General features: G+C 49.2%; 1 protein-coding gene across 3 annotated transcripts in view; it reads right to left on the bottom strand.

Moving 5' to 3' along the window:
• MYH10 (myosin heavy chain 10) overlaps positions 1 to 17,064 on the bottom strand; it is an 82,329-nt gene that overhangs the window by 54,701 nt on the left and 10,564 nt on the right. For all 3 annotated transcript variants that reach the window (XM_044296786.1, XM_044296787.1, XM_044296788.1), the window contains exon 3: positions 1,232 to 1,388. In XM_044296786.1, the coding sequence (XP_044152721.1) occupies positions 1,232 to 1,388 (157 nt within the window). The remainder of the gene's footprint in view (positions 1 to 1,231; positions 1,389 to 17,064) is intronic.

Genomic DNA, 17,064 nt, shown 5'->3' with positions numbered 1-17,064 from the left:
TACAGGCCGATATACATTAAAATTCCACAAATAGCAGAATGTATACACATGTGGTGGGCGAGCGCCAAATATTCCCCCCGTGACGAGAGACAGACCCCCGAGAGTAATGGATCGCTGCCCGGGGAGGAAACTACTACATAATAGATGGGTATCTAAAGACAGCGAGATCAGAGGATAACCCAATAAGACTACGAGCTACCCCTCCCCCACCTCACAGAAATATATACATATCAATGTACTTATACTCCAGCCAGATCCAAAGCTGCTGCCACCAGGAGCTTTACATGTGTATATATAATGATGTAATTGCCACATTATGACTTATACTCCAGTCACATCCAAAGCCATTTGTTGTCAGCAGAAACTTTCATATGTATCTATCATGATGCACTCACTACATAACAACATACTCCAGTCACATCCAAAGCTGCTTGCTGCCACCAGGAGCGTAACATATGAATGTCATGATGTACTCGCTACATTAAGACTTGAACTCCATTCACATCCAAAGCTGCTTGTTGCCATCAAGAACATTATATATTTATCTATCAGGTATACTTACTACATTATAAAATACTCCAGCCACAACCAAAGCTGTTTGCTGCCACCAGGAGCTTTACATATGCATCTATCATGATAAACTCTCTACATTATGACTTATACTCCAGTCACATCCAAAGCTGCTGGATGCCACCAGAAATCTACCAGCACTAAACTGAGCCTTGATGGTTTTGATTGATGTTATTTACATATATTAACTGCACCCTCTCCGTAATATGCTAATTACCTTGTTGAGCCCATCGAATGGTTCCTTCCACCTACTATTTCTCAAAAATGGTATGAACCGTCACATACGGGGGAGGGGGGACTTTGCAGACGATGGTCCCCATTTTCCGCACTCGCCCAACCTACCTACCAGGTGGCACGTAACATGCCGACTGCCTAGCCGAAGGTGTCTCGGCCGATGAGATGCCTCGAGAGGGCACGGCAGCGCTAACTAACATACTACAGATACCCTTCAATATAAAAGGGCGTGTCCCCGTAAAGGCGTGTCCAGGATTAAAAAAAAAACAGCACCACTCTTGTCCGCAGGTTGTATCTGGTATTGCAGCTCAGCCCTATTCACATCAATAGAGCTGCAATACCAGAGACAGCCCGTGGGACAGGTGTGGCACTGTGTTTTAACCCCCCACTTCCTGAGGTCATAAGGTAACTCCACCCACGGACTCACCTTGGAGCATGCAGCGGTAGGCGGACTCCGATATGGCGTAGATGTGTGGCGGCATCTCGTGGCGCTTCTTCCCCCGGTACATCTCAATGATATTTTCGGAGTAGATGGGGAGGTTCTTGTAGGGGTTGATCACCACGCAGAATAACCCGGAGTAAGTCTAGACACAGAGAGAGAGGGAGAAATTACGGTAATTAAAGACCTCGTCTACAGTAAACGACGAACACCCGCCTGCGCGGCGACGACAAGCGCAATAATACACGCTATTAACTCCGAAGAGTGTAATTAAGATATCAAACCGACAAAAATCTATATTACTGCAAGTTCAAGCCTGAGACAAAACTAATGAACGGCACATTAATGTCTAAAAAATTCCCAAAGTGTCCAGCAGGGGGCAGCAAGTTATATTTGCCCCTCTCTGCTGTCAGTGCCCTCAGCCAATCAGCAGAGCGATAAGGGGTCAGATGGCCCTGCTGCCCTCACAAAAAAAAACAGGAAGGGGAACTTTATTTCTAAGGAGTATAAGGGTGGAAGGTTTTAATTCCCACAGAGGGGTGAGGGGGCATTTGGGGGGTACAAATGATTTATCCTAATGCCCAAATGGGGTATTTACCTTTGCAATCATTTTTCCCCCCATTTCTCCAATGTAAATGAAGCAATTTTGCAAACAGTCTTTATTCTTAATCTCCTATTGTTCTTCTGTGTACACAGCTCCTGTGCAGACCTATGCGTCTCCATGGTAACAGACTACAAACAAACTGTGTAGTCTGACCCTGCATTCATGTGTCCTACCACTCCCTCTTCTTGGTAACCTACAGACACTATAAGAGGCGGCAGAGGGAGTGGAGTAACCTGCGACTTGAAGGGTCAGACTACACGGGGGTGGTGTGTAGTCTGTTACCTAGGATACACAGCGTAGCACGGGAGCTGTATACTGAAAACGGCTCAAGCTTTATATTACGAAGCTGCATCATTTAATATTCTAGATGTAAAAGGACGGCGCTGAGCTCGCCGCGTCCCTCAGTCCTGTACGCGTTCATGGCTGCAGTGGAGGCGATGAGGCGGACTCGGGACCCCCATTCAAGTGACTGGCGGGGGCCCCAGTGACTGTGTGAGTAGGTGATAAATGTACTGTGAGAAAATCCTTTAAGGGAGCTGACCCTGGTTATAGTTTGGATACAACTTATTCTGCTCCATCTGCGCCGGGGGGGGGGGGGCCGTGCACCTCTCCCTTATCTTCCTCCACAGGACGCTCAGGCCGTCCATTCGAGAAGAGAAATGCTGGTTGTCTGCAAAATAAATACAGAATTGGGCGTCAGCCCTGGGGCATTCTGGGGGAGTCACCACAGACGGGTTCAGAGCTGCAGTCCTATGTAAAACTGAAAATGTCTTGACGTCATGGCAAAGTGAGCCCCGCTGAGAAGCTCAGCTCTACTATGTACGTGGTATGAGCGCACTAAGTTTCATTCAGTGCCATACTCCCCTCTCGCTCTGCTCACCCTGAACAGAATGCCAACCGCAGTTTAGACTGACACACAGAAATAACACTAAGGAACTCTGCATACTAATATTCACAGCTCAGTAGAAAGCTGGGTGACAACCCATAATGTCGGTATCGCAGCAGTCGCCTTTAATTAAGGTGATGTCAGTGACCCCCTCAGAGTGCGGAGGGACTCGCCCCCTCAGATCACGCTCGCTCTAGGGGCGATGTCGTCTTCTGTTTACTCAGAGAATTCTTTCTCCATCACGGAGGGCCCCTGAAATGTGTGGGAAAGTGCGGCCCCGGGGCTTTGGCGGATTCAGTGACAGCCAGGATACAACACAGCTGAGGCTACTTTCACACCAGCGGTTTTTGTGGATCGTCATGGATCTGCAAAAACGGATCCATTCCAATAATACAACCGCACGCATCCGTCATGAACGGATCCGGTTGTATTGTGTCTTCTATAGCCATGACGGATCCGTTTTCTATTGTGTCAGAGAAAATGGATCGATCCCCATTGACTTACATGGTGTGTCAGGACGGATCCGTCTTGCTTCGCGCCACATCCCGGACAGAAAAAAAAAAAAGCCGTTTGCAGTGTTATTCTGTTCGCGATGGGGACGCAACCAAACGGAACAGAATACTCCGTTCCGTTCAGTTAAGTTTTGTCCCCATTGACAATATGACAAATCTCAATAGCGGAATTTAAAATGCAGATGTGAAAGTAGCCTGAGGCGCGAGGCACGGACGCCCTCCCCGGTACTGCCCACACACCACGCTGCTTATTAGATAGCGGGACAGGATCGGCAGCCCAAAAAAACTCTTCTCTCGTAACGTGATGGAGGATGAGCGGAGAAGTGCGCCCCATACGTGCTATACGCCCAGCTCAGTGACCAGCCTCTAGTAACCACTGTTACCATAGCGATTAATACCAGCCTCCAGTAACAACCTTTATTATAGCGATTAATACCAGCCTCCAGTAACAACCTTTATTATAGCGATTAATACCAGCCTCCAGTAACACCCGTTACCATAGAGATTAATACCAGCCTCCAGTAACACCCGTTACCATAGCGATTAATACCAGCCTCCAGTAACACCCGTTACCATAGCGATTAATACCAGCCTCCAGTAACACCCGTTACCATAGCGATTAATACCAGCCTCCAGTAACACCCGTTACCATAGCGATTAATACCAGCCTCCACTAACACCCATTACCATAGCGATTAATACCAGCCTCCAGTAACACCCGTTACCATAGCGATTAATACCAGCCTTCAGTAACAACCATTACCATAGCGATTAATACCAGCCTCCAGTAACAACCATTACCATAGCAATATATACCAGCCTCCAGTAACAACCATTACCATAGCGATTAATACCAGCCTCCAGTAACAACCATCACCATAGCGATTAATACCAGCCTCCAGTAACAACCATTACCATAGCGATTAATACCAGCCTCCAGTAACAACCATTACCATAGCGATTAATACCAGCCTCTAGTAATGATTCAGTTACCATGGTGATTACTACCAGCCTCTAGAAATGATTCAGTTACCATAGTGATTACTACCAACCACCAATAACAGGACAGTCACCATGTCGATAATTGCCAATACAAGTTGCCATGGTGATTTATTAGACCCTGGATGAAATGGTCACTAATGTGACATAGGACGCCGGGGGGGGGGGGGGGGGGGGGGGGGGAAGGTCCCCTTGGAAAGAATGGACTACGGTGGTCCCGAGCCCCCTCCTTCCCAGCGGCATGGACTACGGTGGTCCTGAGCCCCCTCCTTCCCAGCGGCATGGACTACGGTGGTCCTGAACCCCCCCTCCTTGCCAGCGGCATGGACTACGATGGTCCTGAACCCCCCTCCTTGCCAGCGGCATGGACTACGGTGGTCCTGAACCCCCCTCCTTCCCAGCGGCATGGACTACGGTGGTCCTGAACCCCCCTCCTTGCCAGCGGCATGGACTACGGTGGTCCTGAACCCCCCTCCTTCCCAGCGGCATGGACTACGGTGGTCCTGAACCCCCCCTACTTCCCAGCGGCATGGACTACGGTGGTCCTGAGCCCCCTCCTTCCCAGCGGCATGGACTACGGTGGTCCTGAACCCCCCCCCTCCTTGCCAGCGGCATGGACTACGATGGTCCTGAACCCCCCTCCTTGCCAGCGGCATGGACTACGGTGGTCCTGAACCCCCCTCCTTGCCAGCGGCATGGACTACGGTGGTCCTGAGCCCCCCTCCTTCCAGCGGGCGGTCGCCATGCTGTCAATTCCAGGACCATAGTATGGCGCTGTTTTATGACTGGTCTGATCTGCCCCTCGTTAGTTCTGCGCCAGCATCAGATCCTGCTGTATGAATCCAGCACACTACCAAAAGAGAAAACGTGTTTACGTCTGCGCTGCCATGTAGCAGTGCCGTCAGCGTCCATCTGACAATGGGAGGGGGGGCAGGAGGATGTGTGGCCAGGTGTGCAGGAAGACCCATTGTATGTGTGCACACGTGTGGAAGAGATGGAAAAGGGGCTGAGGGTAACAGTGGGGGAGGGGCGGGCCAGGTGCGCAGCGACTGTACACACATACACAACAGTGTGGGGGGGGAATGAGAAGACCGTGGGGTCCGGAAGCAGCCAAACAGCACCAAAGGGGCTTTATTTACTGCATTTCCCCAATTTTAAGATCCCTGTTTGCTGTCAGTGAATGTAACTATTCTGTTTACCCATGGCCAGACCTAACGGCTCTCACAGCAGAGGGTTTGCTACCGCTGCATTCAGTCCAAGTAACTCTCTGTTTGCTAAACAGACTGACACACTGTAACAAACGACAGGACAGGAGTGAAGAATTGAGCCAACAGAGGGTTGTCTAACCCTCAGCGGTGACTAGCCTGTCTTGTACAGGTTGACAACAGGAATGCTCCCAATTCACTGACTGCAAGCAGAGACCCTGGAAATAGTGACTGACTGAAAGACCGTATGAAAAAAAAATACTAAACTCTGCACAACACAAGGGAGACCGTAGTTACAGAACGCTACCACCTATACGTGTAACGAGCCTTGGGGTGATAGAGGGGTTAATAGTTCTAACACTTTCAGGCCTCACAGTCCATTTAGTTCCTAGGACTGCGATGGTGGAGGGGGCAGTGCTCCGTACCCGTGTACGTGGCTCCAAAAACGAGCACTGTACCTCAGTGGCGCCTCCATAGGGCAATATACACACACACGGCGCCATGTAAAAAGTGCCCTCATCAGACAATGGTCATTCTATTAACCCCTCCTCTTTCAAAGGAAGTGGTCTTGCCCTTTAAGACTGGCACATTCTCTAGAAGACCCACCACCCCGCCGTCTTCCTGACATTCCAGAACAGAAGGATTACATTCAGGAAACCCCCTTAAGACGGTCAGCCCCCCCCCCCCCCCCCCCATATCACCAGGCTTGTTGGATTTGGCACCAAGCAAAGTGCTGAGAAATTCGATGAGAGAAACCCTCCCTTTTAGGAAGCTTGTCAAGAAGCGACCATATGGCACCCATATGGCAGAGGACAGACTAACCCGCCCACTTAAAGGGGACATCAACTGGGAGACAGTCCAGTAGCTCTGCCTGCTGAAGACCAGTGTGTAATATACAACAATTGGTCATAGGCCTTGGAAATGTGACAACCACCACCTCCAAGAGTATGAACTGGGCTCATGAAGGTTGTCACACTCCCACTCCCCCACCCATGAGTATACAGTCACGCTCCATCGAAGCTGAAGGCCATGAAAACTGGTTGTGATGCATCGTGGGCAAAGATTACAGCTGGGTGTTTGTTACAATTGTATCCAGTTTACACTCCTGGCCGATACATTGTAGCAAAAAGGCAGGGAGGCAAAGAGATGAGCTGTATTCAGCTCTTAGAGGATTGTAAAGACTGTATACAGTTGTAGCAAACCCTCTGCTGTGAGAAACATGGCGGGTTCCTTTAAGACGCAGCACTAACTGGTCTCGGTGACAGCAAGCAGAGATCTTGAAAATGTATATCAATCGTTTGCAGAAATCGTGGCAGGAGTTGAATCTACAGCAGGGATCGGCAACCTTTGACATGCCAGATGCTATGAAACTACAACTCCAACAGCAGTGAAAGGAGGATTATGGGAGTTGTAGTCTCAGAACAGCCACAGCCAGAGGTTGCTGATCCTTGATCTACAGCAGAGATCAGCAACCTCAGGCACTCCCAGCTGTTCTGAGACTACAACCCCCAGGATCCTCTTTTCACTTTTATGGAAGAAGTTACAAGAACAGCCAAGTGTGCATGCTGGGAGTTGTAGTTTCACAGCAGCTGGAGGTAACTGATCCCTGATCTACAGCGACGTCTGCACATGAAGTAGTGGTGAAGCGGAGGCTGTGACGTGCTGCCACCAGTCAATGCTGCGCCTTAAAGGGACCCGCCATGTTTCTGAAGTCATGGATGTCTGTGCTTCCCGACAGGAAGACTACCTGTGCGGTCTCGGAGCTAGATCTATGGGATCAGAGGACGGGAAGTAAGAACAGCAAGGAACCGGGCGGATGAAGTGAGCAAAAAATAAAAAATAAGCTTCTATATGGAGATATAATTACAGGCCTGAAGGCTGCACTACTGAGGGAATCTGACATTGTGTTCTTCTCTGATTTCTGTCAGGGGCCCGCACTGACCATAAGGGGGAGATGGTTGAGCCTCAGCTCTGCCGCTCCATTCATCCATTCACACTTTGCTAGTGCTATAGACATATGGGGGTCATAGGACCCCCTGCCCTGGTGATTAGCAGGGGCTCCAGCCATCATGCTCTCCCCGATCAGAAAGAGACAATAAGCGGTCATTCTAGGACAATCCCTTTAAGCCTCCCCCATAAGGCTATTACCCAGCTTTCCATGCAGCATACTGAAGACGAGGGGTTTATCACTAAGCAGATTCCTATGGGGGGGGTCTGATAAAGCTGGGTGACATCCCACATGGGAGGCTTACAGGTTGACACCCAGCTTTCCCAGAATTGGTTACCCAGGATAATGAATAGAAAGGTATAAAAACAATACCCAAGGGTGTGATATGGTACTACAACCCCCACCATGGGCTTTGAGGGGGTAGGGCTCTGAAGGAGGAGGGGGGGCCCCTTTAAGTGGGCATCAATCACTGAAGCGGGTGATGAATGGCTCCTGCAGTAAGGGAAATAAACATAGTGAAGGAGGAATGCGCCGATCCGGCAGTGGAGGGAAGCCGTCTATCAGGGAGGAATGCGGGAATGTGTCCTACCCTGGCCCCGCTCCAAGGACACACACATACCACCCGGCACAGCAATCCGGGGACCATCAACGGCCAGATTGGGAACGCTAGAGCGACACTTCGCCCCATCTGCCAGCACCGAGCAGGCGAGATTTATTATGTACTCCAGAGCTGGAATCAAGCCTGGAACATAGACGATGATTGGGATTAGACCAACGACACAGACCGGGATATTAATGGAGTCTTGTGAGAATCTGCTATAAATCACCGGCCTTTTATAGTCTATGAGACAGTAGGAACCAAGTCACATGACCAACGCCGATACCTGGCCGCCCTCAGAGCAGCACTCCAATTACCAGATTGGGTCATCAATACCTGCCCACCCCAAGAGCCTCGCCCCAATTACCAGACTGGGTCGTTTATGACCAAGGTCTATACCTGGCTGCCCTCAGAGCATCACTCCTATTACCAGATGGGGACGTCTATGACCAAGGTCAGTACCTGGCTGCCCTCAGAGCATCGCTCCTATTACCAAATGGGGGCGTCTATGACCAAGGTCAGTACCTGGCTGCCCTCAGAGCATCGCTCCTATTACCAGATGGGGACGTCTATGACCAAGGTCAGTACCTGGCTGCCCTCAGAGCATCGCTCCTATTACCACATCGGAGAGTCTATGACCAATGTCTATACCCGGCAGCCCTGAAAGGATCGCTTCTATTACCACATCCGATCGTCTGCTCTCACTGTTTAATGACACTTTTTTTTTAACTTTCTAATATATTTCTGCTCTCAATTCTTCACCGTTTTCTAGATCTCTGCTTGCTGTTGGTGAATGAGCACTTTCTTCTTTCCATCTAAAGGCTTAACATGTCTCCCGATTGGAAAGCTGCAGGTTGTTACAAAGTGCCTGTATACATCAGCCTGGAGTCCAGGAGAGGACCAAGATTTTAAATATATTTTTTTGGATTTATCTTAATTTACATCTTGCACTCTAGTCACATCCAAAGCTGAAATCGAGATCCCTGCTGACACAGGCTGCAATTCACTGAGACCCTGTTGCGAGACACGAGCGAACAGATCAGCTAGAACTGTCTCATCCTTTGAGACGTGGGAATGCAGCTTTGGATGTGACTAGAGTAGAGTCTTTAAAGCATCAAAGAGGATTTCCTTTGCTGGATGTATTGGACCACAGTGTTGCTGTGTGAGCCGGGCTCAGCTACACGGGAGGTGTACTGGGGACATATATAGGTCCTAGAGGTGGTAATACGGTGATACACAGATGTGGCGTCTGTCCTCGTTAGGCGCAATTCTGCGCCGGCTCCAAGTTGCACCGAGACAGGCGTGCAAATCTCAAATCTCTGCAAGCAGGAAGTGTCAGACCTCGCCCTGACATATCTGTGGCTACAAAGGGAAGGACTGTGGTTGTGTGCAGAGGACGGCCAGCGTATGTACAGGGATGGTCTACGGTCGGGGGGCCGCCGCCATGATGTGGGCTGAGGCAGGAATGCAAGCTTCAATATGGAATCTCCGCTGGGCACAGAGGTCAGGAAACGGCATGAATAGCACTTCCCTATCAGCCTTACCATTGTGATCAGCCTACAAGCGTGTCTGCCAATAGAAACGCATTGTGGAATTGCTTCTTAAGCAATTGTCCAGGGTAGAGACAAGTTGGCTTCCCCGGCCATGCTACTTTCGGGACTAAGCTCCAAGATCAAGCTTCTAACAGCACAGAACGGGTTATATTTTGTGGACCCATACTGCACTCACATCCAAAGCTGCACCGACAAGCCTGCTAGGGAAACAGACAATTTACCAGCACTGAATTTGAATGCCCTGTGCACTCATAGACAAGTAGTAGTTGGGGAAATTGTGAATGCAGCTCTGGATATGACTAGAGCACAAGGCTCAACATTTTTGGGTAGACTAACTGTGAAAGGTTGCCTACTGTATGTAAAATGCACAATCTACACCCGTCGGTGGAGTCGCCCTTTAATTTTGTTTTTTATAATCAGGCCACATATTTGAGGATTGCAAAACTTTGTTGCTGTTTATTCGAGAAGCTTCACGTCTGCAATCCAACTATCTGACATGGTGAGAAGATCCAAAGCAGCAAAACGTAATAGAAGGGGGGGGGGGGGCGCTGCCATCAAATAAAATCACACTGGGGAGTAGTAATGCCCCTTTAAGGGAAGATTGCTTTAAATGAACTGCCCCGGTGTGCTGTGATGCTAATAGATACCAATTGGGGACCCCCGCCCCACCTAAAGCTAGAACAGGCTCTGGAGGACTGCAGGCTGATTTCAGAGGGTACAGTGTAATACTCTGTTTATCCAGTGGGGGCACTGCAGGGAAAGTAAACATTTGCTCTGCCGTTTCCCCGCTGATCGAGGCGAGCTGCTCTTCAGAAGCATCACAAAAGGGGGAAATGGCCACACTCGGGGAGGTCGATGGTGACAAGAATAAAAAGACACCTCTGCTCCCGACCTACAGGAACAAGCGTTTCCTCAGACAATTTGGGAGGATGTTTTTGATCCCTCCCGTCTACAAAAAAAAGGGGATCTCAGAACAAATAAGTCCAAGGAAGTCAGGAGGAGACGACAGAAATAACCTCAAAGAATCTGGAAGACCACAGTCCACAGGGAGAAGAAGACCTTCCCAAAAACTCCCTAGCCGATTCATGCTTTAAGGGCTGTGTCAAAAAGAACCCCCCTTTCATAAATTACTTTTATTGGCCCAGCCTATTTATTTGAAAGGAAATGATGTAATACAAAACCTCCCCAGTAGTGGCCACTGCAGCTTCCTCTGGAAATAGCTGATCGGAGGCGATCAGCAGAACACCAGGAATGCTTCATTTTAGGGTTCATTCAGACGGCCGTATGCTGTCCGCAAAAATGCGGATCCATTATTTTTGCGGACAGTTCAGCATATCCGCAAAAAAACGAATTGCTTTCTGTTTTTTTGCTGATCCATAGATTTCAATAGACTGATTTTCAGTATCGGACGTTTTTTTTTTTTTTTTTGCTGAGCCGTGCAATGGAAGAAAAGGGCCCTATAGAAGTGAATGAAACAGCATCTAATCCGCAAAAAAACGGATCTGCATTTTTGCTGACAGCATACGGCCGTATGAGTGAGCCCTTAAAGGGGGTGACTCATGAAGATAACCTCAGTCTAACTACATTCACATGATCACACAGATACCGGCAATTTGCGGACCGCACATGGCCACCACTATTATAGAAAATGCCTATTCTTGTCCGCAATTGCGGACACGAATAGGACAAGCTCTATATTTTTACGGGGGCAACGGAACGGAACTACGGATGCGGAGAGCATACGGTGTGCTGTCTGCATCTTTTGCAGCCCCATTGAAATGAATGGGTCCGCACCAGTTCCGGAAAATTGTGGAACGGGTGTGGAATCATTGATACGGTCGTGTGAATGAGCCCTAAAGGGAATATGAAGATTACAGAGGATGGGATGCTCCGGCTCAGGGCACAAAACGACTAAGAGCGTCTCCCTTCCTGGAGGTCTCATATCTGAATGGCAGCCATGTCTTTCCCCGGTAAATCGCCAATTTAGCATGGTCAGCAGATCGGCCGAGTGACTACTTTTGGAAAAGGGTCTGTTTTGCTCCTCCTGGACTGTATTGTGACTGACTAACCGGCCCCAGGGCTGGGAGATAACTCCGCCCACTACCTGAATCGGCCACAATGCATCGTGGTCCTGAAACTGCAGGCCCATTGCTCATTTCCTTTAAAAGCCCTCCCCCCTTGTGCTGTATTTATGCATGGGGGGCTAATCACATCCGTGTATGAAGATATCCTGAATGGAGCTGCCCTCGAAGTGATCCGTAACAGAAAGTGGTATAAGGATGGAGAGGACCCACTTCACCCCCCTAAAAAAAACAGACTTTTTTTCTGTCCCGTCAAACTTTATTAGGTCATGCGAAAGCAATTTGATTTTGCAGGCGACGCTTCCCCTCCGCGAGCCGCCGCTTATCTGCTGCTCCAGATAAGCGTTCTCCATGGACCCCTCCAGATGCAGACTGAAATAGAAGGGTGACAGACGTCTGCTTTCTACAGCGTTCCTCATCTCCGCCTGGCGGCTTATCTCCTGGCCCCGTACACCAGTGACGGCCTCCATTCCTTACCTCTGACACACTGCGTGCTCGGGCAGACCACAACCGTCTCTTGGCTGGGTCTGGAGGACCACAAATAGCCAGCCATATATACCGGGGAGGAGGGGGATGGAAGAGACGTGTCCATTAGACGTATGGACATCCCACATGAAAAAGCTGAGATCAGGACATCACAACAGCTTAATAATGCATGCAGCATCTCAAAGAATCCAAGGGTGGGGGGCTAGTACATCTTAAAGGGGCTGTCCAGTTTGGAAAATATTTTTTTATAGAGGGGTCCCCTGTTCAGGATCCTCATCTCTTGGTTACTAAAAGTGTTTCCGGTTCTGGAGGACCTGTCCTATTGATCTGAATAGGCGTTGCGCAGTACACAATTCCACCTGTGGTGGCGCTGCAGGAAAACTGAACACTTACTGCAACATTGTATCTGATCGCTGGAGGTCAAGGGACCCTTCCAACAAGTAGGGACGGAGGAAAACCCTTTGGACATTTGAAAAGCTCCTTAAAACCATACTTGTTAGTGCACATTTCATCAGGATCAAGCAGATAGGGCTGATCCTGCTGGTTAAATGATATCTGTGCTGCATTCCTGAGAAAGAAAGACTTGCTCTTTACTGCTCTTTACTGCAAAGTCGGGGACCAGAGGGGCTAAGCCCCTCCCCTCGGTGCACTGAAGCCCTCATTTGCATAAGGAATATACCATATTAACCAGCAGGAACAACCCTAGCAAGCAGTATGTACAGACTGTTCACATCTGGCGATAAATGGTCATGGTCAAGTGCTCTGCTGCAGCCAATAACTGGCTTCGGTGGTGTACCGCTTGTGGCCATGTCACCGCTGAAGCCGGTTATTGGCTGCCACGGAGCATGTGACCATGACCATGCACCGCTGGATGTAAACCGTCCCGGATCAGAACATGGACACGTGAGAGCCACCATAGAGGACAGGATTGGCGGGGAGCAGGTAAGTAGGAATCTTCTATTCACAGAGGCAGGTTGCGGGCATTAGATAAAAAAGCCTTTAGTCCTGGGAACCCCTTTAAGTTTACTGCTGACTGGTGCTCTTTAAAGGGAAAGCTCCCTTCACCTGTATTATCCTTACGAGTAAGCCCCTCCTCCTATAGATGCCGTGTGTAAACAGTAAAGTCATGTGACCTCTCCTGGAATCGGGGGCCACTCATTTTCCAGCCTTGATATGCTCTATGGGAGGCCATTAGGTTGGTAAATGTCTTCTTCTAGGACATAAAACCTTTTTAGGGCGATGTGATGTCACTATGTGACATCACCAAATCTAAGATCATAGCTGCTGACCCTTATAATGAACGGGCTGCAGAGCTGTCGATCTGAACCAGTCACGCCCTGCTGCGGCACCGTCGTGGCCTGCCCCTTTAAGACACACATGCCTGTGTAGGTCATTACCTAATGCGCGGTTATTGATCTGCAGACTAATCCTCGAGATGGAAAAAGCTGGCGGTGATGACAGGCGCTCAGAATCCGGGGGTGGGCAGATGACAGCGCTGGTGACTGCAGATGGGAACTTGGCTCTGCTCCGCAGGCGACTCAGATAGCGGAAGACTTCATGACCACCAGGTGACCCTGGAACACTGCCCGGTGCAGGCCTCTGGCAGGGAACGGGTTAAACACGCCGGCAGCCAGCGGACAAAGTCTGCGCCTCCGCAGCAGCCGTGACCCCCAACGGCAAATATTTGGATTAATTGGAGGCTAGAAATTAAAAATGATGTTTACGCTGAACTTCGCCAGGAAGCTGCGGCCGAGGAGCGATCTGTCTTATATTGTTATACGTCCCCAAAAATGTCAAAATGAAATGAAAAGTACTCAGAATCATCACATAAGGCCTCTTGCACACGAACGTCTGCTGCCCGAGCTGCGGACCAGAAATTGCAGTCCGCACTGCACGGGTATAGACAGTGGGCCAGCCGCATGCGGACCGCGACCCCGTTCACTTGAATGGGGTCCGCGATCCGTCGGTTTAGGAAAAAGATAGGACAAGTTCTATCTTTTTGCAGAAGGAACCCCACGAAAGCACTCCGTAGTGCTTCTGTTCCGTACCGCATCTGTGATGCGGAATGCACACGGCCGGTGTCCCGTGTATTGTGGACCTGCCGTATACGGGCCGCAATATGGCCACGCGGGACACACAGTTGTGTGCAAGAGGCCTAACTGTGTGAGCCACCTAGTGCCTCATGCCTCAGTGAGGTCACTGCTACCCTGTGAATTCCCCTGAGGTCACGGGCTTCTCGACACCCATGGGTAGAAGACATGGGGCTGGCGCTATGCACACACTGACCCCTGGTCATCAGGGGTCATAGGTCAGTTCATGGATGATGACCACTACCCTGACTGTACTATACATACTCCACGGCACCCCTGAAAGAGCCCCCACTAACACTGTACTAAAGGGCACAATAACAACCGCTACGTGCAATATGTCCAACAATCGACTTGTGCACCAGTAACAATAAAAAACAGTGCCCCACCCTGTCCTTAGGTTGTGTCTGGTACTGCAGCTCCGTTAAAGGGGTTTTCTGGGAGTACAATATGGAAGGCCTATCTTCAGGACAGGTCATCACTAACAGATGAGTGGGGCGTGCCACCCCGCTGATCACATGTTTGAGTAGGTTCTGTAGCACTGTACATTATATAGTGGCTGTGATTGGTATCGGAGCCCGGGCCCATTCCATGTGATTAGGAAGAGGCCAGGGGTGGTGGTGGGGGTCAGACTCCCATCGATTAGATACTGATGACCTATGCCAGTGGTGGCGAACCTATGGCACAGGTGCCAGAGGTGGCACTCGGAGCCCTCTCTGTGGGCACCAACACCCTGGAAACAGTCTATGGTGTACCAATATGCGTTAGACTTTTCCTGCCATTCATCAGCGCAGGGCGCACTATGAACAGCACAGGCACTGCACTGAATGTGGGCAGGCTATGATAGCTAAATGATAAAGTACATGGAAGATCTACTATATTGGACTGTAGTATTCAGGTTACATTGCCGTGTTGGCACTTTGCGATAAATATGTGGGTTTTGGGTTGCAGTTTGGGCACTCGACCTCTCAAAGGTTCGCCATCACTGACCTATGCTGAGTTTAGGTAGAGGTTGAAGTGTAGAAGCAGCACCTTGTGGTCTCAGGATAGTGCGTTGGTCAATGCAGCAGCCGTAGGCCCTTGATCCATCAGGCCTTGGAGTATATGTGTAGAAAGGAAGATGGCTTCGGCAGCATGTTGCAGTATCAAAAAATTCTTTTATTCGTACCTCCAGACACAATTGGCAACGTTTCGACTGTTCACCAGTCTTTATCAAGCCTAATGACACCAATGCTGGTAGGCATATATATACCCCCCCACATTAAAATACACACCCCACATTACATCATCATAGCCAATCAATACATAATGGAATGCATCTGTGCATGTTGCTACTTACTACAACTGACATGACCGCCATCTCCGTAATGTGCGCCTCGGCGTGCTATCGTTTCCACTGTGCAGTCGCGACTCACCGACTTTGCATACCGGAAGTATCATCCGTCGCCATGACTCCGGACAGCACTGGCGTCTCCAACCAATGAGCTACTGAAAGCAATCATTGTCGTCATCGCCTGCGCGACTATCACGTGACACCTAGTACGGTGCGCACAGCCGTGCGTCAATCTCGTGGGTCACATGGAAAGCACAGCCAATGGAGACACAGTGCAGATATCGGAGCCATGGTAACGGCGACGCCGTGGTCAGCGCAACTTGCCATATAGAGATGTGCATAATCCATATAGAAAAATGGGTAGATCGGCATTAGGCCTCCTGCACACGACCGTTGTGTGCACCCGTGGCCGTTGTGCCGTTTTTTTTGCGGACCCATTGACTTTCAATGGGTCCGTGGAAAAATCGGAAACTGCACCGTTTGGCAGCCGCATCCGTGAGCCGTGTTTCCTGGCCGTGAAAAAAATATGACCTGTCCTATTTTTTTCACGGCCAACGGTTCACGGGCCCATTCAAGTCAATGGGTCCGTGAAAATCACGGATGCACAAAAGATTGTCATCCGTGTCCGTGATCCGTGTCCGTTTTTTCCTATCATTTCAATGGCAAACTTGACTTCGATTTTTTTTTTCATTTTTCATGTCCGTGGATCCTCCAAAAATCACGGAAGACCCACGAAAGAAAAAACGGGCACGGATCACGGACCTACGGACCCCGTTTTTGCGGACCGTGTAAAAAAACGTTCGTGTGCAGGAGGCCTTATACAGTATAAGATCACGGACCACAATAGTGATCGCCACACTATCAAAAAACGATCAGAGTATGCACATGCACATATCTACGGAGAAGGAGACAATGTACAGCGCAGCACAAAGCAATCATGTAGGATCATCATATACAAAATGTATTATCCATGATATCGAACATCAAAAACTATGAAAGGCATTTTAACATATACATTTAAGAATCCTTGTAATAGGGATGTGTAACACATATAAAAAACAACATGATGTCCCTATACTTAAGAGGGGAATACAGCGACCAATGTCAATCGATGGATGCGACGTTAAACTCTAAATTTAAACCGTAAGGTTGAAGGGATCTAAGGGTATGGATCCACTTAAGCTCCTTTTTCCTAAGTATTCCCTTCCTGTCCCCACCCCTCCTTAGATACCCAACGCTATCGATTACTCGAAATCTTTGTTGATTAATGGAATGTTTGCAATCAATGAAGTGTTTTGCAACCGGTTTGTCAATAGCTCCTGTTCTTATAGTGCTTTTGTGTTTGTTGATTCTTTCCCTCAGTTCCATTGTGGTCTCTCCCACATATATTAAGCTACATGGACATTGTATCATGTAAACCACATCTGTGGATTTACATGTGAAGTGTCCCTTGATCTTAAACCGTTTGCCACTATAAGGATGGGTAAAACCATCACCTTTCATGATGCAACTGCATTTGCAGCAGGAGA

Source organism: Bufo gargarizans, chromosome 6 (genome assembly GCF_014858855.1).
Source record: "Bufo gargarizans isolate SCDJY-AF-19 chromosome 6, ASM1485885v1, whole genome shotgun sequence".
Classification (NCBI taxonomy): Eukaryota; Metazoa; Chordata; class Amphibia; order Anura; family Bufonidae; genus Bufo; species Bufo gargarizans.
The sequence above is the reverse complement of the archived record's forward strand: the minus strand, read 5'-3'. Positions and strand labels throughout refer to the sequence as shown.